An 18,474-nucleotide genomic window follows, 5' to 3' on the forward strand; every position below is an offset into this window, starting at 1 on the left:
GACCAATTGAAGGCGGGGGAGGAGAGCAGAATTCAACATAACATAACAAGAGTTCTTCCCTTGGATTCGAACCAGTGACCTTAGGGTTGGGAAGCGGCCACCCTACCCCCTACACTACAGTGGAGTTGTCAAGAAGATTGTTGTCTGTTAATGATCTGCACACTGTCAACATCTAAAAAGTTAAATATTTGAAAAAGTATAAAGAGTTAAAAAGAGAAAAGTAATGCCAATAAAGTCCAGAAAAAGCTGCACGTTTTGATATATGAATTGTTGAAATAGCACAAAGTATGAAGGACTAGAAGAAGACCGTAAAAAGGCGGAAGAAAATGGCCAAACAGAAGAACAATAGTGTGACTGCTCAGCAGTCACACTAATAAGAAAAAATCCACACAATAACAGTAGTGCCCGGGCTTCGCCCGGGCACTGGTCCCTGCAGCTATTTCATAGCTGTAGGGATCAGTGCCCGGTGCGATTGCCCGTGGCCCTAATAAAATAAACTAACTTGCTAGCGAGCTAACTTTTACTGCTTAGAGAAGGGCGGATCGCTTTGATCGGAAAGGTTAAAAAAAAAAAAAAACTCCACATCACACTTGACTACATCTATAAGAGATGTATTTTTATGGTAATTCTATATATTTCTATAATTTACAGGTGGTGGATCGAGCAGTGGTCGACCATGGGGCAGAGGTCATGTGACAGCTACAAACGTACAAAAAAGTTAATGCATTTTTACTGATATTTGTAAATAAATTATTATTTTGCCATCAAAAGTCCTTTCTCAGTGTTGTTTTTGTTGTTTTATAGAAGGAAAACACTGTTCAGATGTGTGAGGTGTCACTAAAGCAAAAAATATCAACGTCAAAGTCACTGTTCTGCTTGACACGTTTCTTTCCACAAAAAGCTCGTTTTCTCAGTGTTTTGGTCAAAAACTGCTGTTTTTGGCGAAACCAGCCTATGTTCTACTGCTGTTTACAAAAGAACGGAAAAAGGTAGAAACAAACTTTTTTTTCCTATTGAACAAAGAGAGTCTACTTTTCTCTTGGTAGTTTCGGTGTTTATATAGTCATAGAACACAATATTCTGTGGGTCTTATAAGATCGTTCAAAATGCTCTAAAATGGCTGGCAGTATGGGGCTCTCTGCTCTGAAAATGGCTGGCAGCCAATGAGTTAATGGTCATTTGCTACAGGTGTGGGCTGCATTTTAAAGTTGTAATGATCCAGGATTGACATTTTGCATTCATACGACAATACATGTGGTTGCACAAGACTCCGATCACCATCACCACCACCTCCGCCTCCGCCTGTAGCCATAGTGATCAAATCTGTCAAAAAAAACGTCAGAGTGCGCCCTCCCACCTGTGTTTTTTCGAGCCGTCCACATGTGACTGAATCATGCCGGATGTATTTAAATGCAGATTGTGAAACGGGGGGTGGGGGGGGCAGTGACGCACTCTGGTGAAAAACATGCATACTCTCTTATCGCGCTTAAGACAGTAACTCCTTTTGACACGTAGACAATCATGCATACTTTCCTCTCCGATAAACACTACAAACAGCAATTTGCCCGAGGCTTAGGAAGGCACGGGAACATTTTAGCTGAGTTGACTTTTGAAACACCCTCGAGTCTAAGCAAGCAATACTGTGAAATCACACTCGGCGTAAAAAAAACAAAAAAACAGCAGATTGATCTGTGTGATGTCAGATGTTGTGTGCGTTTGTGTGCATGTGGATATATTGAGCGACAATTATAGAAAACATGCAGAGTGAACCTCGCAGCGCATATTCTTCCTATTTCAAACAGCTAATGACCACACAGTAGACTGGAATGGCTTTGCATGTGTTAGCACTTGTATGTTGAAAAGCCCTAAATTGCAATGTATCTGTATTATGACTTCATCTAAATGCATGTGCCCACACCTCACACACACAGCGCTGTATTTTAAATGTCAATAACATGCAATTCTATCGACAAGCCCAACAGGGTACATTACACTCATTATATATGGGGCCTATATGAGGCTTGATGTTGCAAACCTGCACAACAATACGCGTTTAATCGTCATGCTACCGGCATATTTCGTATAACGTTTTTACACCTTGACAAAGCTGTAGTCGCTCCTATTCCCATCATACACACACTCATTATCCCCCAAACACAAACACCGCAAATAAACAGCTCGGATCATTATTCTCGCTTCACTCGTCAAAAAGCCAGCTTACGGCTGAATTTTCTGTCATTAAAAAACATTAATGTGGATGATTAAAACGGCTGCAACGAGAGGCTGAGACAGGGATATGAATCTCACTCCTGTGCTGAATGCCAAAAGGAACTCTCTCGGCTTTTTGGCTTTGAGTGGGTGCATGTTTTTGCGTTTAACCAGGCTGTGCTGCAAATGTGTTTTTAACACTGTTCACTTAAGAAAGTGTGTGTGACACGGGATTGCTTGTTCCATCTATTAACTGGGTGCTGTGGTGTGGACCCCTGAAATCAGTACATTCTCAGCTCAGCAGCAACACAGGCTGTGATTTTATTTTTTTGTTTAAAAAGGACACTGAGAATTGATTTGTGAAGGTCTAAGCTCCAATGACTGATACTTGGTAGTCAGCTGCAACACAGCGTGGAATTTATGAGATAACTCCCCACTAAGGAAGTCATTTTGGCAGTATGATTGTGCATAAATGCACCATTTTGACAGCGCTTTCCATCAATTTGCACCCTCAACTACATTTTCATGTAGATTTTTGCGAGAAAGATTCCAATCTTTTTCGGCAGGGTTCCCATTATAACGCGGCCCTGTGTGCATCTGACAAGAGTCGGAGTTAACTATTTGGAAAAACATAAACCATCATTCAACTCAGGCGGTGGACAACAGCTTTGGGCATGCCTATGAGCAAGCGCTGCCTCCTCTCCCTGTGCCATTACTGCCACTGGAGGTGGCAAAATTGCTACTGTGCGGACAATGACAAGAATGCCGGAGTCATTTTTTTTTTTACAGATTTACTGAAGGGACCCTGGTGTAAAAACAATGTAACTTGATCTGGGAGGCAAAGTTTGCTTTTTAAAACATTACCCCCATTTAAAGTGTTTTTCTCATACCGAAAAACCTCAATTCATAGTTCATCGGTTCAAGTTTTACACCAAAAAAAGCAGATGTTCAAGCAATGGTGTGTGTTTTCTAAAGTGCTCTCTTGCTCATTGCCGAGTTGTGCTGGGTCAGATGTGTGTAAATCATAGCGGCCCCCAAGGTGTACAGACCCCGGCAGATCAATAGACACAAGAGGGGGGGAAATCAACACTGCTTGTTTAAAGGGTGCGTCCAGGCCAATACTGAGCCCCAGGGCATCCACAGGGAGCACTTGGTATTCACACGGAGGGAGGCAGAGAAACAGACACCTTCAGCTTAGGGATTCAGAATCGTGTGTTTGGCTGCTGACGAGGGGGAAAGGGTGTTGGAGCGCATGTAAAGCCACAGGGAGAGGGGGGGAGTGTGTGGGGGGGGGGGGGGGATTCTTGTTTAGACATATTGTTTAAATCATCAAAAGCTGATTAGAAAACAATCACGTTGTATGTATAAGAGGTGACAGTTTTGAAAGTCCTTGTACCTTTTTACCGATGAGCTTCTTCCTCAGGAACTCGCGGGCCTCGAACATGTAGGGGATGTCGTAGAGCGGACGGAACCGTTTGTCTTTGTCTTTGTTCTTCTCCTGGCCGAAGATGGAGGGAGAATGAAAGAGGGGAGAGGAGTCGGGAAAAGGAAGTGGGGATGGAGAGAAGAAAATTGAAAAAATAAAAATGGAGAGAAATAACGTTATTTTCATTGCAAAAGGTACAAGGTTTAACAAATCAACAAACACACACACAATAACATATAATACACAAAACTATTGCAGAGTGAAAAGCAACATTTCAGCCACACAGTCAAACACACACACCTTCCTCAAATACAAACATCTCTGTTGCTGTCAATACTGACACACTGCACCAAAGAAAGAAATAATCCGTTACCAAGGACACACAGATGCTAGCAGCACAAGGCAGAGACACCGCGTTCAACAGTCACATAAAGGCAAGCTGACGCCATGTGTGCGCACACATGTGTACTGTACACACAGATGTAGCCACATGCCACACATTCACTCACACACAGCTGCACACACAAAAAAAAAAAAAACTTCCCTCAATACGCTCACCCACTCTCTGACAGGAGCAGGCCACAAATAGAACCTATTTGCATTTTCAAAGGAGGCTGAGGTTTTTGTGTTGCTCCCAGTGTGAAAAGACACACACACACACACACACAGACACAGTGACAGGTGCCGTTTTTGTAGGGGCGGGATGAAAAAAATATAATACAGCAAATGACAATGACGCAGTGGGAAAATAAACGACAGGCGCTAACGGGAGGAACAGGGCTATGAATGACAATCCCAGTATTCTCGCCACCCCTGCCCCTCCCACGCTCCTCTATGAGCGCCGTCATTATCTGTCACGCAAACAGAAGTAACACTTCTTCCAGATGAACAAACGGAGTTGGATTAATTCCTCGTTTCCTCTTCTATTCAAAGGGGCTTTCATTCATTTTTAATGCCCCTCCAGTTGTTCGGGGGTGGAGGGGGGCTGCAAGGTGCGGCGCACAGCTGGGCAGATGGATGAGGAGATAAGACACATGGGGAGCAGCGGCTGTGTGAACATGTGCTCGTACGTACGAGCGACAGAAAAATATCTACACTGAGCGATGTTTCTGTTTTAGTGGCAGTCGTTTTTTTTTCTCGTTTTTTTCTTTCCCTTCCAAAATAATGTTTGTAGTATGAATGAGTCAACATGACTGCACCGAGGGCCCGCCGGACCGGTCCTGGTGAGGGAGTACTGAGACCTGCCAAATCCACCAGCCAACAGAGTTCCCTTAACCTTGGCAGGAACGTAATAACCTTTGAGTTTTAATAGCTTTCCATCTTTCTTTTCTTACTCCCTCTTGCTCTCATCCTACTCCACTTTTCACTGGCGGAGTCAGCGCAGCATGGAACTTTCGGAGGTGAATTAATCTCACACATGGCCGGTGGAAATCCCGCGCCGCTCAGCCAAGAGCCCCGATGTCCTCCATTTTGTGTCAGCCGGGGCTTATTGTCGGGGTCTTTCATCCCTATCAAGTCGGTTGCGGTGGGATGATGGGGCCTTTTAGGAGCGCTGCCAGCCAGGAATCCTCCATTTTGTGCCTGAGCTCCGGGGCTGAGCCGTCCACTGCTGGGGATGAGGATGACTTCCACCAGGCTGACGTTACCCAGGTGAAATCCTTTCTTTTGGAAGCGAGTCGTCTTTATGTTAGACATTAAGAAGAGAATTCACAGACACTGGATGATGGTTTGGGTGTTTACGCACACAGAACCCAATTTTCAGGGCCGGTAGAGTTCTGATAGACACAGGTCAAAACAACGAGATAACTTTTAACAGGGAAAAGTAAAGAATGAACCAAAATGGAGGGCAGAAGCAAAAAAAAGGGGAAAAAAGAATCATTTCTAACTAATAAGCTGTTTTACGGTGGAAAGGAAGCTGTGTCACTGAGGGTGAAGAGTGTAAATGTCAGCACTCTATACCAATTAGGCACAAGGAGTGGAGGAGAAGACAAAGAGGACAAAAGGTACTACTCCTCCTCCTTTTAGAAGGTCTGTGGGGAATGAAGCGAGACTGAGTGGAAGACGGCGAGGTGAAGGAGTCAGAAAACAAGAAAATGAGACAATGAGAGGGAAATGTTACAACTCGGAGCGCAGGCAGTCAGGATGAACACGCTGATGATCACATTCTCCACGCTGAAGTCTTACTCCGGTGTGACTTTAACCTGGTCTCTGTCCTCATGATGGCAACACGCTAAAACATGAGGGGGCAGGAAACGTTTAAAGGGCAAATAGGCAACTCTTTTTCGCTGTTTTCGTCGCTTTTTTTTCTCTCAGCGGAGCTCCCCCTACAGTTTCGGAGTGCATATTTTCTTTGTTGTAAAAACTTGCATTGTTATAAAACAGCACAAAACAGTGCATTTGTTTTCAACAAAGCCAGAGAGAAGGCAATCTGCAGAATGATGTCTACCGAGGTGGGTGACGAAGAGATTGTAGTGCCGTGAAGCAGTCCATCTTTCTCGTGAGACGAGATCTGGGACAACAAGTTGGAAGCGATGATCTTGCAGGTTGGTTTTCGGCCAAGAGATGCTCGGTGGAAGGCAGAGAGCCTCCATGTTCCACGTAACAAGTAATTGAACCATAACAATTTCTCCACAGCTGTTTAACTAAGGTGAAAATCTGTCATAATTCCTCTTTAAAATCAAGACCACTCATGGTTTTTAAAGGACCGACCCTCCATGGATTCAATATGGGATTTAATCAATGATGGATATTTCACAATTTGGTCCACATCAGTTGCAGTTCTCCCCGGACAATAACTTGTGTGGAAAACGTAGACAACTTTAATTATTTGACTCTAAACCTGACTGATGAAATTGACAAGATTAGCATCGTTAAATGAGACGAAGTCGGCGCACATCGTCAACCACACACGACTGTTCTCATGCAGCTGCTGCAGGAAGGTTACAGACAGAGGAGAGGAGTCACTGACTGTGTCTCAACCATGACCCAATAACAACAGTTTGTTCTCACTGTCCTCGGGGGGAGTTCTGTTCTATTTGGGGTAAATTCCCCTTCGTTCCAAATTACCCCAAAAAAGCTAAGGAATCATCTTTGACTATTGCAGAGGCATGACGCTAGCTGGATTGTACAGTGTCGCAGGGCTGCAGGGGCTGGACTGCAAATGTGTGGATGCTGCTGCTGCTGCTGCTGCTGCTGCTGCTGCTGCTGCTGCTGCTGCTGCTGCTGCTGCTGCTGCTGGAAGCATTTGCAGCTTCTGGAACTTCAAGGGTGAAATCATGACTCAGGAGCACATCATGCGCTCTGATGTTTGGCTGTGGCGTTGGTTGTGAGGGGGGAGGAGGAGGGGACGGGGTCAGTCAGTGTACAGTATTAGGCCTTTAGTTTTTACATTTTAACGGATGGAGCAGAGTGTGCGTTGTTTTTTGTGTGTAACCACCCGTCTCCTGAGAGGACCACGCCGCCGTGCTGCATGTGTCCCAGACAAAGCGGACATTATTTTTTGATTAACAAGCCCACCGGGAGTCTTAGACAAACAGTCAACATTTACTATTGTATGCCTAACAACATTACTCAATTGTGCATGCATAAACATCAAATGGCTGCAGAGGGCTGGAGTGGAAGAGAGGGAGACGGTGCAGGAGAGAAAGACAGATGGAAAGAGATCGAGAGAGAGAGTGATGGAGAGTGAGAGAGAGAGAGAGAGAGAGAGGGGGCATACACTTCCTGAAGCAAGAGCATGAAGGATATTGCCGGTTATAGAGCTACAATACAAAATCAAATGACAAATTTCAGAATTATTACCCATACAGAAGAATACAAATAAGTCATTTACTGAACTGACTGGAGCTGATCCTGGAATAGAAACAAAACAAAACAGAAAACCTGGCTTTCAGAATGAAGTTACCTGTGGAAGCATAAAAACAAACGACAAAAAAAAAGCCAGCCACTTAAATCATGATTAGCTCCTAACAAACTGGTGCAGGTAAAATTACTGGGGCAGCTGTGATGCAGACTGTTTTCTGACTGTGTGCTGTCATTAATAAGGATGTCGTATTTAAAAAATAAATAAATAAATAAATAAAGCTAAAGTACTGGCTGCCCGAGCGAGGCGGTCACACTGCGACTCAAATGTGCAGTGTTGTGTTTATAATTTCTGGACCACACAGACGGTCAGACTGGCCCTGCAGACAGATATGGTGATGCAGTATTAGACTAACTGCAGTGCCGCCCGCTTAAAGTCGCCAATATTGCAACAGACAAGTCAAACTATTGAAAAAAGGGGGACAAAGCTTATGCAAGAGGATATTTTAACCTGCTGCACCATGCTGTTTATAAATGGTCTGCTTCAAAATAAAGTCTATTAAATATTAAGGTCTGTCTATCACTCGGATCTCTCAAGAGGAACCATCACATTGTTTTTCCAGTGTAATGCCATTTGAATAACTTCCTCTGCTGCAGCAACACAAACACAAGTGAGCCAAGCCTTTAGTTTTTCAACAGTGACAGCCAAATGGTGCATTGGAGCCAACAAAAAAATAAAAAAAATATTCATCCAGTGGTGAGGAGGGACCCTGGCTACTAATCTGCCTCATCCAGCCAATAGTGCACAAATGAGTCACGAAGGAGGGAGGGGAGCGACGGGAGCGAGGGGAGGGGGGGGTGACCCTCCTTTCTTGTCATCCTCTACCAAAAACTTCAGGTCAAAGCTTGTCATGCCAGGCTAGGGGCATGCTGAGGGCACACACATGGCCAGACATAAGATTTGGAGGATGGGGACATGAGCGCGGAGGAGAAAGGGAGTGGATAAAAAAGCACAGAGGAGAGTAGGAAGAAGAGAAACAAACACACAGCGGAGAGAGAGAGAGAGAGAGAGAGAGCAGATGGGGCCGTCTGTTTGAGGATTTGGTTATTATAAAACCGTATCTGCTCAGATTCTTTAACAAATTTTGAACGCTCTTGAAAAACGAGGATCGATTTTCGACAGCTTTATTCCAACTCATGTTGCCTGAGAATGTGTATCCTGATTTTAACTCACTTAGGAATAAAAAAAAACACAAATATTCAAAATATACTTGTATTCACAGCATTTTAGTTCAAGTTTTCTTAATACTTCTCTTCTTGCTTCCTTCCTAAGTGTGTCTTTCACATTGCAGAGTTGTGATTTGGTTGTTGCCATCTTCTACCCCTGTCTGTCGTTCGGTCCCACACGTTCTGCTTAATGTGGTATAAATCTTTCATCTTTCATTGTATTTGAGCCCTCCGTGTCACACTACAGGAGATAATTAGCCGACTAGCTATGACAACATTACAACACATTTTCTATTTCCATATTCTACCACCTTCTCTTAAGACCTCACAGTCTTGACTGCACTTGTGAGACAAGAGTTCATTATCCTGTGCAGTGCAGTAGCGACAAAAACCCATACTGTACTGTCTGTATTAGCTGCACAGATCAAAATAATAATATATGTGAAATGACAGAAGCTGTGCAGCGATAAAATTGGGTTGTTTGTGTTTAGCGATGTGTCTTCCAGTAAACTTATTCGTTGTACTTCGTAGGTAATACGGAGAGGTGAAGATTGTCAAAGTCTGCCCACACGCACTTCGCCAGACTTTCCAGACCTGAGCTGAAACGGCTGTATTTACAGAAATGCTAATCAATGTGCAATGTTCCAGCATAAAAATAAACCTAATAATGTGAAAGTAAAAATAAGAAGGAGACAGAGGAAAAGAAAGAAAAGAGATGAGGGGTGGAGTGGAGAGGATAGATGGTTTATGAGAGGCTGCAGCAGGAAGATGAAAGATGTACTGTGAGACTAAGAATCATCGACAGTGTCAACACACACACACACACACACAGAGGTGGACTGAAGAGAGGTTAGACGAGTAGGCAGGGCTCTATGGAGTAGCGTGGGGATGAGCCATAGTCATTGTGTTGCCTTATATAAGGACAGCGGGTTGACCTCTGGATGTGCTCCATCAGCACCGTCCTGAACCCTACTTAAACCACATAACCACACATACATACATTACAATGCATGAAGAGACACGCACAAACACTGGAGGCTCGACGCATGTGCATCGTCAAAAGCGGAGATACACACAAACACAATGAGTGCGAGCGAGCGAGCGAGCTAGTGAGTGAGTGAGTGGGTGTGTGAGTGAGTCACTGAGTAGCATAGACATCTCTCCACGCTCGTGTTTACGCTGGGCTTGTCCTGCTGCACACGAGAGGAGGAGGAGGAAACGGGGAAAGAGAGCAAAGATGAAAAATAAATAATAAAAAAAACAGAGGGGGGGTGGGAGGTGGGGGGGAGAAGAAAAAGCTGACTCCAACTCCCTAGCTCAAAATAACATCTGAAGATATGCCACAGCAGTAACACTGGGGGGTGGAAGGGGAGGGGTGTGGGGGGCACGTGCGAGGCAAATTTGGGTCCGATGTTTTTGCTGCAGCCAGACACCATTGGTCCACCAATCTGTCAGTCTGAGCACAATTAGTGTAGTCATGAAGGGGGGAGAGGGAGGGGGAGGGAGGGAGGGGGATGTGGTGGTGTTAGAAGACTAAAAGGAACCAGAGGAGTTGGGAGGGGGGGAGAAGGAGAGGAGGAGGAGGAGGAGGAGGAGGAGGAGGAGGGGGAGGAAAGGGGCTTGGCAGGAACTGTCACAGTTCATCAGTGCACTGGTACATTGCATCTGGCCTCAGTACCCCCGAACAGTACACACACTCAGACACACCCACACACAAACATAAACGGCCTCGCTTGCAGAATGCACGGTCAAACGGTGCACAGACACATCCAGACAGACAGAGATAATAATGACAACTGGCACAAGAAAATCCCTACAGACCTCTAGAAAGTGCAACACACACATACATACGCACAATACACACACACACTCTTGTCACAATACCAAATATTTCCTTGGAGCTCAGATCCACGTATAGGCTACAGTGCTAACACGCGCACATCTGGATGCGTAGGGCACATGCCTGCGTAATCCATGTTTGTTGCACACGCTGACGCCAATTTCCAAGATGTTTCCTGACATAGGCTAATGCAGCTTAACCAAGCATGTCTCTCCCATGTGTGTGTGTGTGTGTGTGTGTGTGTGTGTGTGTGTGTGTAAGCTGTGTTGCAAACCGTGACAATGTCTTTGTGTCTGTCTGCTCGCTCTGTAAGCAAGAGGCCGGCTCTCTCGTTACACTGTTAGCCAACATGGTGTCAAGAGTGTGTACTGTGTAGGGCTCTTGTTTGAGAGATACCTGCTGTGACCTCACACTCACTTGCCCTAAAGGTAAGAATAGACCCCTTAAAAAAGAAAAATCACACATTTTTTCTGTTTGTCTATGCTGTTACTCTGTGTATCCCTCTTCGATGTGCATTTCTACGCTCTCCGATTAAGCAAGGTGGAGGAAGAAGGAAAAAAAAAAACCTCTACCCACAGATTTTAGCCGTAGCTGCCAAGTGTTTCAAATACTTTGGCAGGTGCTACACAATAAATTTGATTGGCTTTCAATGTAGTTCAAGCAATAGTAGTGGAAAATTAACAGATTACATTGTCCCGCATAGATTCCACTGACACAATGTGAACTATAACTACATCTGCGTCTGTAAAGCAGTGTAGACAAGGCATGAAATTAAGTTTCCCTGCTCACCTAAGGAAACAGCTCACTTGTCTAATTTAGTGATCAGACACAAAGACCTGCCGGCAAATGAGACAGGACGTACAATTCTCATTTATGAATATGGAAAACATATTTAGTCGAGAGTCGAGACGGAGACATTTCAGTCCGTCTTGTGTCTGTCAGTTGTGTTTATTCTACCTTACAGTCCGAGGGCTCGTCACATCCTCGGTAAACCCGCCACAACCCTGCATCGCTGCCATAGCGACGACACTTAAAGCTGAGCCAACAGCGTTACAGACAGGCAGGCAGGCGGGCAGGCTCTTTAGCTCACAGACAGAAATAACTAGCTAACAAACAACACCAGCAGCAGCACCATGAACAACCCTTATTAAAAACAAAACACAAAATGTAAGATTTTTTAAATGAAACACCACCACTGAAAAAAAACTGTCCTCTTGTCAGAAAAAGCCAGGAAAAACTTTTTTTGGTTATCTGTCGCTCCAGTTTAAGATTAAGTGTAAACTCTGACCACTATGCATTATGACCTGATATGATGCATTATGGGAAGTAGCCACATTAAGATGCATGATTAAGGTTCAAGATGCATATTGCATTAGTGATATTTTATGCAGGCGAGTACAATTCACTCTGCAAGTCAAGTGAGCAAGTACCAAAACAGACATGGTATTAACATGAGTAATCAGACTCGCAACCATACAACAACAAATTAAATATGCATGAACTGCAAGAGACGGCCATGCAACACTGTGGCAATACAACACCGATACAATACACACAAACACTCACACCTGGCCCCCCTGTCTCTCAGGCCCCCGCCCGCCCCCTCTGCAACATACGACAGTGTAATGAAGCACAAAACACATACTGCTGAAGCATCTGGCGCAGACAAAGACAGAGCGACAGACAGAGGAGGGACGTGCGCTGAAAGGAAGACGAGAGAGAGAGAGAGAGAGAAAGACAAGAGTGGGAAATCAAAGGTAAAAGGAGTGCAAAGGAGGAGGGAGAGAGGGAGTGAGGGGGTAAATCAGGAAAGCGAAGAAGTGGAGAGAAGTTTCCAGGAAAGCACCAGGGTTTTAGTGTTGGGAGCTTAAGCAGAGCAATGCAAGGAAGAAGAGAAAGGGCAGGAAGACAAAATAAATGGAGAGGTGTTCTTTCCCAGAAGCTTGTTATAACCACAGAGAGCTGGAGAGAGGAAACGCGTATGAAGGGCAACAGTGCAGGTCAACGATCTGACCACAGCCTGGCTACCCAGAGGGAAAGATCAGCAGGAGTAAGTGACTGTGGAGGAGAAAAGAGAGGGAAGGAGGAAAAGGCAAAGAGAGAAAGAGAGAGAGATACGGAGCAGTATCTTAATGATGCAAGGCGCTAACGACGCCAGGGGAAAGACGATGTCGTGGAGGGGGGGGGGAGAGGATAAAAGCTAAACTAGACAACAATAAAGGAGGAAAGATAGAAAGAGAGTCGACCATAAAATGGCGGAGAAGCAGAGAGGGAGTCAATAAAACAAAAACAATCAAAACAAAGAAAGTAAAGGGATGTTGCAAACATTCTGCAATCAGAGTTTTACAACCACTCCCTTGACAGAAACACAACACCATGACTGTCTCTTCCCTCTCTGAACAGAGAAATGTGAGACATGACTTATGTACTAATGGATATTACAGTAAACAGAGTGTCGGCTGGAGGAGCGGTTGTCAAACAGCCTCAGACATTTTAAACAAAGGGAGAGAAGGGGTTCATTTCAAATATTGAAACTCTCCCTCTGACAATAATAAAGCAAAAAAAAGAAGAAAAAAAAATCAGTACTGTTGTGACACCAAAACTTTCTAATTAATGGGGGTGACATTTCCAGACAGCTTGAGGCCTTTATTTACAAAATGATAGCCTTTATAGAGACTCAGACACCAGTGGTGATGGAGAAGTAACAACGATCGATCCCTGTCTCTCCCCGAAAAATAAAAGAAAGAGTTTCATTTCAGTCGATAAATTTCGTGATAATGAGAGATGGGAGAGTGATGGGAGAGGGGAGGGGTGAGGGGAGGAGGGGGAGTGGGATGACGGTTGACATCCACAACAGTCGACTTTGTCTGTCCAGGTGTCACTGTGAACATGTAAGCTTTCAGGTACAGCCCAGTGTTTTCAAAAAGAAAAGAAAGAAAGCACGTCTCCCCTGTTGTCACTAAATATATGTTTGGAAGCATGTGTGCAATCTTTTTGAGAAAAACAGGCAGTGTAGAGAAGAAAGAGGGGAGAGAAAAAAAGAAGAAGAAGAGGGAAAAAAAATCGATCTGCCCCACTCTCTGCAGTGCTGCAACCACTGGGTGTGTGCAAGTGTCTCACTGTGTTTGCATGTGCCCCAACTACGGGGGCGCCACCATGTGGCCAAAAGTATTCCCATGGTCATTGAGAGAGAGAGCCAGAGAGAGAGAGAGCTAATGTGTAAGGGAAGAGAAGAGGGCATGGAAATTAAACAGAGAGAGATGGTTACAATAGGGAGCCTGTGTTCAGGCACCTATTCACACACAAGTGCCCACTCACTCTGTGCAAAGCTGTGGACAGACGCACATTCAGACAAACACACACAGGTTTCATTTGTACCTCTCCTTCGATCCTGGGGGGTCGGATGCTGGACAGGTGGATGGTCTTGTATTCTCCAGAGTTGAGCTTCACCACCATGGCGTCGGCATTAACCACCTGCATCACCTGCAGGAGCAGAAGAACAAAGAAGAGGGAGTGGTTAATATAAAAAAAAGAAATTAAGAAAAATAGAGGGAGAAAGGTTTGGGAATGTAATCGGGCATTGTAAACAAAAATGAAATTAATTCAAGGGTCCAAAGGGGGGAAGAAAGTAAATCTTTTGGAGGGGAATAAACACCCCTGCAGGATGGAGGGGTGTTGGAGCAAAAAGACTGGCGCTGCATTTTGTTGAGCGAGTGAGCAGACAGACTGAGAGAAAGACGGGAGGAGAAGGAGCAGGTAAAGGATAAATGGAGAGGAAGAGATCTATTCAAAGGCGTACGGAGAGTGACAGTGCAGATCGTGCGCTGTCACGAGCAGAAGGCACCGAGAGTGAGGTAAGAAAGAGTGATCCTTGAGTGACTGAGTAAGCAAGCGAGCTAAGTCGTCCCAGCAGGGCCGACAAGGTTTTTGGAGGACAGATGGAGGACGTTCCGCTATCTGGGGGATTGGCACCAAGGAGGGAGAGAGAGAGAACGAAGGGAGACAGAGTGCAAGGGAAAGCTTTAAAACATAAACATCCTGTTAAAGATAGACTTGTGGAGCATTACGCAGCCCGCAGTCCAAAAACTGACTGGCAGCACTTTGTCTTGGAGACCTTTACAAGTGTAACCACACTTTATAGCAGGTGCAGTTCAGGAGACTGCCGGTGGACGTTCAAGGCTACTGCTGTTTACTCACAGCTCGCAGGAGTGTTAGTCTAGTACTGGACTGTAACTATAAAGAACAGCAAACCCAAAACACTGTCTGGCTTGTCTGGTACACACACAGGAATGTGCAAACTAATGCCCTCCTTCATTATAATTCATGAATTTAACCAGTGAGTTTATCGTCCTCTTGAGATTTGTATCATTTCTGAAGTGTGGAATAAATATTAAATAAACTCAGCCCTGTCTATGTTCACTGTTTATGTGCCTTCCAGTATGTGCCCTCCCCTGGTAAAGAGACAGATTGAGGGTATATGGGACTGAGATGAAGGAGGCATACAAACCAAGCACACTTAAGTAGGCCGCTTGCAAGGGACTGAGAAATCAATCGCCCTACACATGTTGCCACCCACATGTGCATTAAATGGCCTCGCCATCACTCAAGCTGGAGTTCAGATGTAGGCTGTGTGCAAGCTCCAGTCCTAAAATGTGAGAGATGCAGCAGGTCTGAGCTGCGTTTCAAACACAGTTTGGACTGTGTGTGGGTGTTTTTTTTGTGCCTGACTGTGTGGTAGAAAAACAAAAAAACAAAAATCATTGTGAATTATTAAAGCTTAGTTGGACCTCTTTTTTTTTTTGATAGAGAGTATGACAGATTCAAATCCAGGTGTATGAGGTTCTTTTGGGTGATGTATTATTCCATGAAAACAAATCAGACTGCCATTGCATTTGCCACCAGAGAACAGAAATTAGACCAGCCTACATGCTAAATAGCCTGCCCACAACCGCAGCCAAAATACATCATATACTAATCACTGAGCTGAGTGGGAGAGATACAGAGACATAGGGAGCAGGAGGGAGAGAGACAGAGAGGGGGAGAGGTGTAATGAGTAAGTGTGAGGGAGGGTGGGGGGGTGGGGGGGGGGCATGCATGCACACGGAAAGACACGCACACCAGCCTACACGAATTCACACTGTAACAAGGTCATTTTGTGGCCTGCCCAAGTAAATAAAGTGCAAGAGAGAGAATGTGGCAGGAGCAGAAGAAAATGGCTCAGCATTTACTGGCTAATTATCAGCCGGAGGAGGCGAGACAAGAAGAGAGGCGAAGGAGGACGGATCAACATGCAACCGAGATACAGAGGAACAGAAAGATGGAGCGAAAGACCAGAAAGACAGAGTGTAATCTCTCCGCAAATATCACACGAGCAGAGGCAGAGAGGGAAAGATGGAAAAGAGATAGAAAAATAGAGCAAAAAAAAAAAAAAGTCTTTGCAAAGTAGCTGCCATGAGGGCTGAGCGAGCAGGCAGAGGGGGGGGGGTTGTGGGGGGAGACAAATAGGCAGGCAACATGACTCACTGGTCTAATCTGACACTCCAGAGGTGGGGATCTACTGCCACCCTCTGCCCGTGGCCGACATGACATCTGCAGTGTGGGGGCCAAGATCAGTCATAGCACAAGGAGGATTCTTGGCTACTGTCGGGGAATGTTTGGGTTGTCAGTCGAATCCATTAAGTTGGTTTTTAACCACAGGGCCAAGCGCGGGCTTAGCCAGGACTTACTCATTACTCATGGCAGATCAACTCCCCTGAAAAGCGACACCTATGGGGAGTGTTCTCGCTCTCGCCCGCCAGTGGAAGATGATTTGTCACCCAAATTGCACGGTTTCGCATCAACCGCTGGTGTGTTTTGATGCCATGATGAACACCTTACGCTGGCGTCCGGCCACTGAAGAGGCTGATGAGCATGTAATACTGTAGGAGGACATTATCCAGGGACAGGTACAAATAATCTGGAGAGACTTTTTCACCTTATTGCCCTTCCACTTGACTGATTTTAACTAGGGCAGGAACCAATTTGCCCGTTTCTCATCATCCGAACACAAAAATGACTCTTTTAATTTCTTACAAAAGAACCTGTCTGACCTTGTAACCATTCTGTCTGACTTATTTTAACTGGGACATACACGGAGCCAAAAGTGTCTTTCTTGTCATCTGTCTCTCTCTTAGCCAATGTACAGGTATATTAATTATGTCTCCGACTGCTCCTTTGCACCACTGGTTTTAAACAGCAGTCCTCTTCCCTGTCTGCCAACCGAAAATGTATTCATCAGCATATATTCTTGTCATGTATCACCACCAGAGGTGGAAAATCATGTAAGCCGAGTATAACAATGTGCAACTTTGCATGGATTTCCATGCAAATAAATAAAAACGCAGCGGGATAAAGAGGTACATATGCTTCGGTGTATGCGACTCTGCCACAGTCGATTTTAAAGTGTGACAGTGGAGCTCCTCAGAGGCGTTATCGGGCAGATTGTGAAGACTGGCATCTTTGTGATTTCTTTTTCTAACTTGGAAAATACCATTTATTCCACTTGTCAATTTGGCAACAACAGGGTAAAATCGTTCTGATAAGAATTTAAGAATGAAAAGGTGCAGCATCAAATGTCATCAGCTCATGTGGGAGGGAAGCAGCACCATTACTCTTCATATAATTCTCAGGCATAACAGAACACTTTCACAGTGGGGTTTGCATGTGAACCACCGGTGCTCGTGTGGATTTGGTGGAGTGGAAAGCACCGACCGCAGCAGTGTTCCTGAAAAGCTAGCGATGAGAGGCTGGTAAAGAGGTTTACACCACGTCACCTTTTATCCATCACCTTGCAGGTCGGTGGTTACCCAGGGGATGGGAGGGGAGGGGAGGGGAGGGGAGGGGAGAGGGAAGGAAAGGAAAGGAAAGGATAGGAAAGGAAAGGAGGGGAGAGAACGACTATTGGGAAATGGCCTACATCCGCTCTACCCCCCCAGTCCCAGTAGAGCTGGGAGGAGAGAGGGGCGAGACAGTCAAAAAGGAAGATGCGTCAGCAGGACTGACTTGTGGGGATTGGACCTGCTCTGCCTCTCCACTCTATCCATCACTCAGATAATAAGAAGTGAAAAGTAGAGTGGACGAGCAGAGGGGAGGAGTGTATGATGATGGGATTGATGGATAGATGTGTCCCCGGGAGAGTCGGTGCATTGCAGTATTAGGTGCCGACAAATGTCACAGGAACAAGTGCAGAAGGAGGGGGGGGGGGGGGGGGGGGCTAGAGACAGGCCTGAGTAACCTTACCCTGTCCGTCCAGCAGTGTACTTAGCTTTAAAGCAGCTCAACCATTTGCAGGGTCAGCAAGACATTTTCCATCACAACTGCGAGCCACTTTTAAGGGAAAGTTTTTTTTCCCCCCCACTGTCACATGGTCCCTGCTGCCATTTCAGAGGCCCGCGGTTTTATTCAGAACAAACTTTTAAAGCTACCCCCCTCCACCACCCACCCCCACCCAGATCACGTCGATGTTCCAAAAACTGACTCTGTGCTAAAAGGTGACAGTGAGGAGAAGACATCTGCCCAGAGCAGTGGTGTCTCAGGAGCTGCTGATGTCTTATTAATCCCTTAAATAAACTGACTAATATAGCAGGAGCTGACAGACAGCAAGCCTCCTCTGTGGGGTGGGGGAGCAGTAGAAAGAGTAGAAGAGAGTAGAAAGCGAGGATGGAGAAGGGTCCTACAGAGATCAAAAAGTGCATCAAGGTTTAACTGGGGGCATCAACAGCACAGCACACAGGGGAAAAAAAATACCAGAAAGAGGACATGCATAGTCCCAGGGATCTTGATTGGGTGTTTTTTTTTTTTTTCTGCCTCTTCCTCATGTCTTTTCATCCCTCTTCCCCCAAGTCTCCCTCTGCTGCGCCACACAAACACACTTTTTTCCATCTCTTGCACAGCTCTACCTCTCTCGTCTTTTTGCTGCACCCCTCCTGAGCTC

The 18,474-nt window shown here is 45.4% G+C and overlaps 1 protein-coding gene across 2 annotated transcripts in view; it reads right to left on the bottom strand.

The window, feature by feature from the left end:
* The window catches only part of snd1 (staphylococcal nuclease and tudor domain containing 1), a 180,920-nt gene that overhangs the window by 148,480 nt on the left and 13,966 nt on the right, over window positions 1–18,474 (bottom strand). Inside the window, exons 10-11 of one of the 2 annotated variants that reach the window (XM_083999700.1) lie at window positions 13,881–13,985; window positions 3,605–3,703 (exon numbers count right to left, since the gene is read on the bottom strand). In XM_083999700.1, coding sequence (XP_083855826.1) covers window positions 3,605–3,703; window positions 13,881–13,985 — 204 coding nt within the window. Of the gene's footprint in view, window positions 1–3,604; window positions 3,707–13,880; window positions 13,986–18,474 lie in introns of both variants that reach the window. The other variant, XM_083999699.1, reaches the window with a different exon arrangement.

Source organism: Trachurus trachurus, assembly GCF_905171665.1.
Source record: "Trachurus trachurus genome assembly, chromosome: 23".
Lineage (NCBI taxonomy): Eukaryota > Metazoa > Chordata > Actinopteri > Carangiformes > Carangidae > Trachurus > Trachurus trachurus.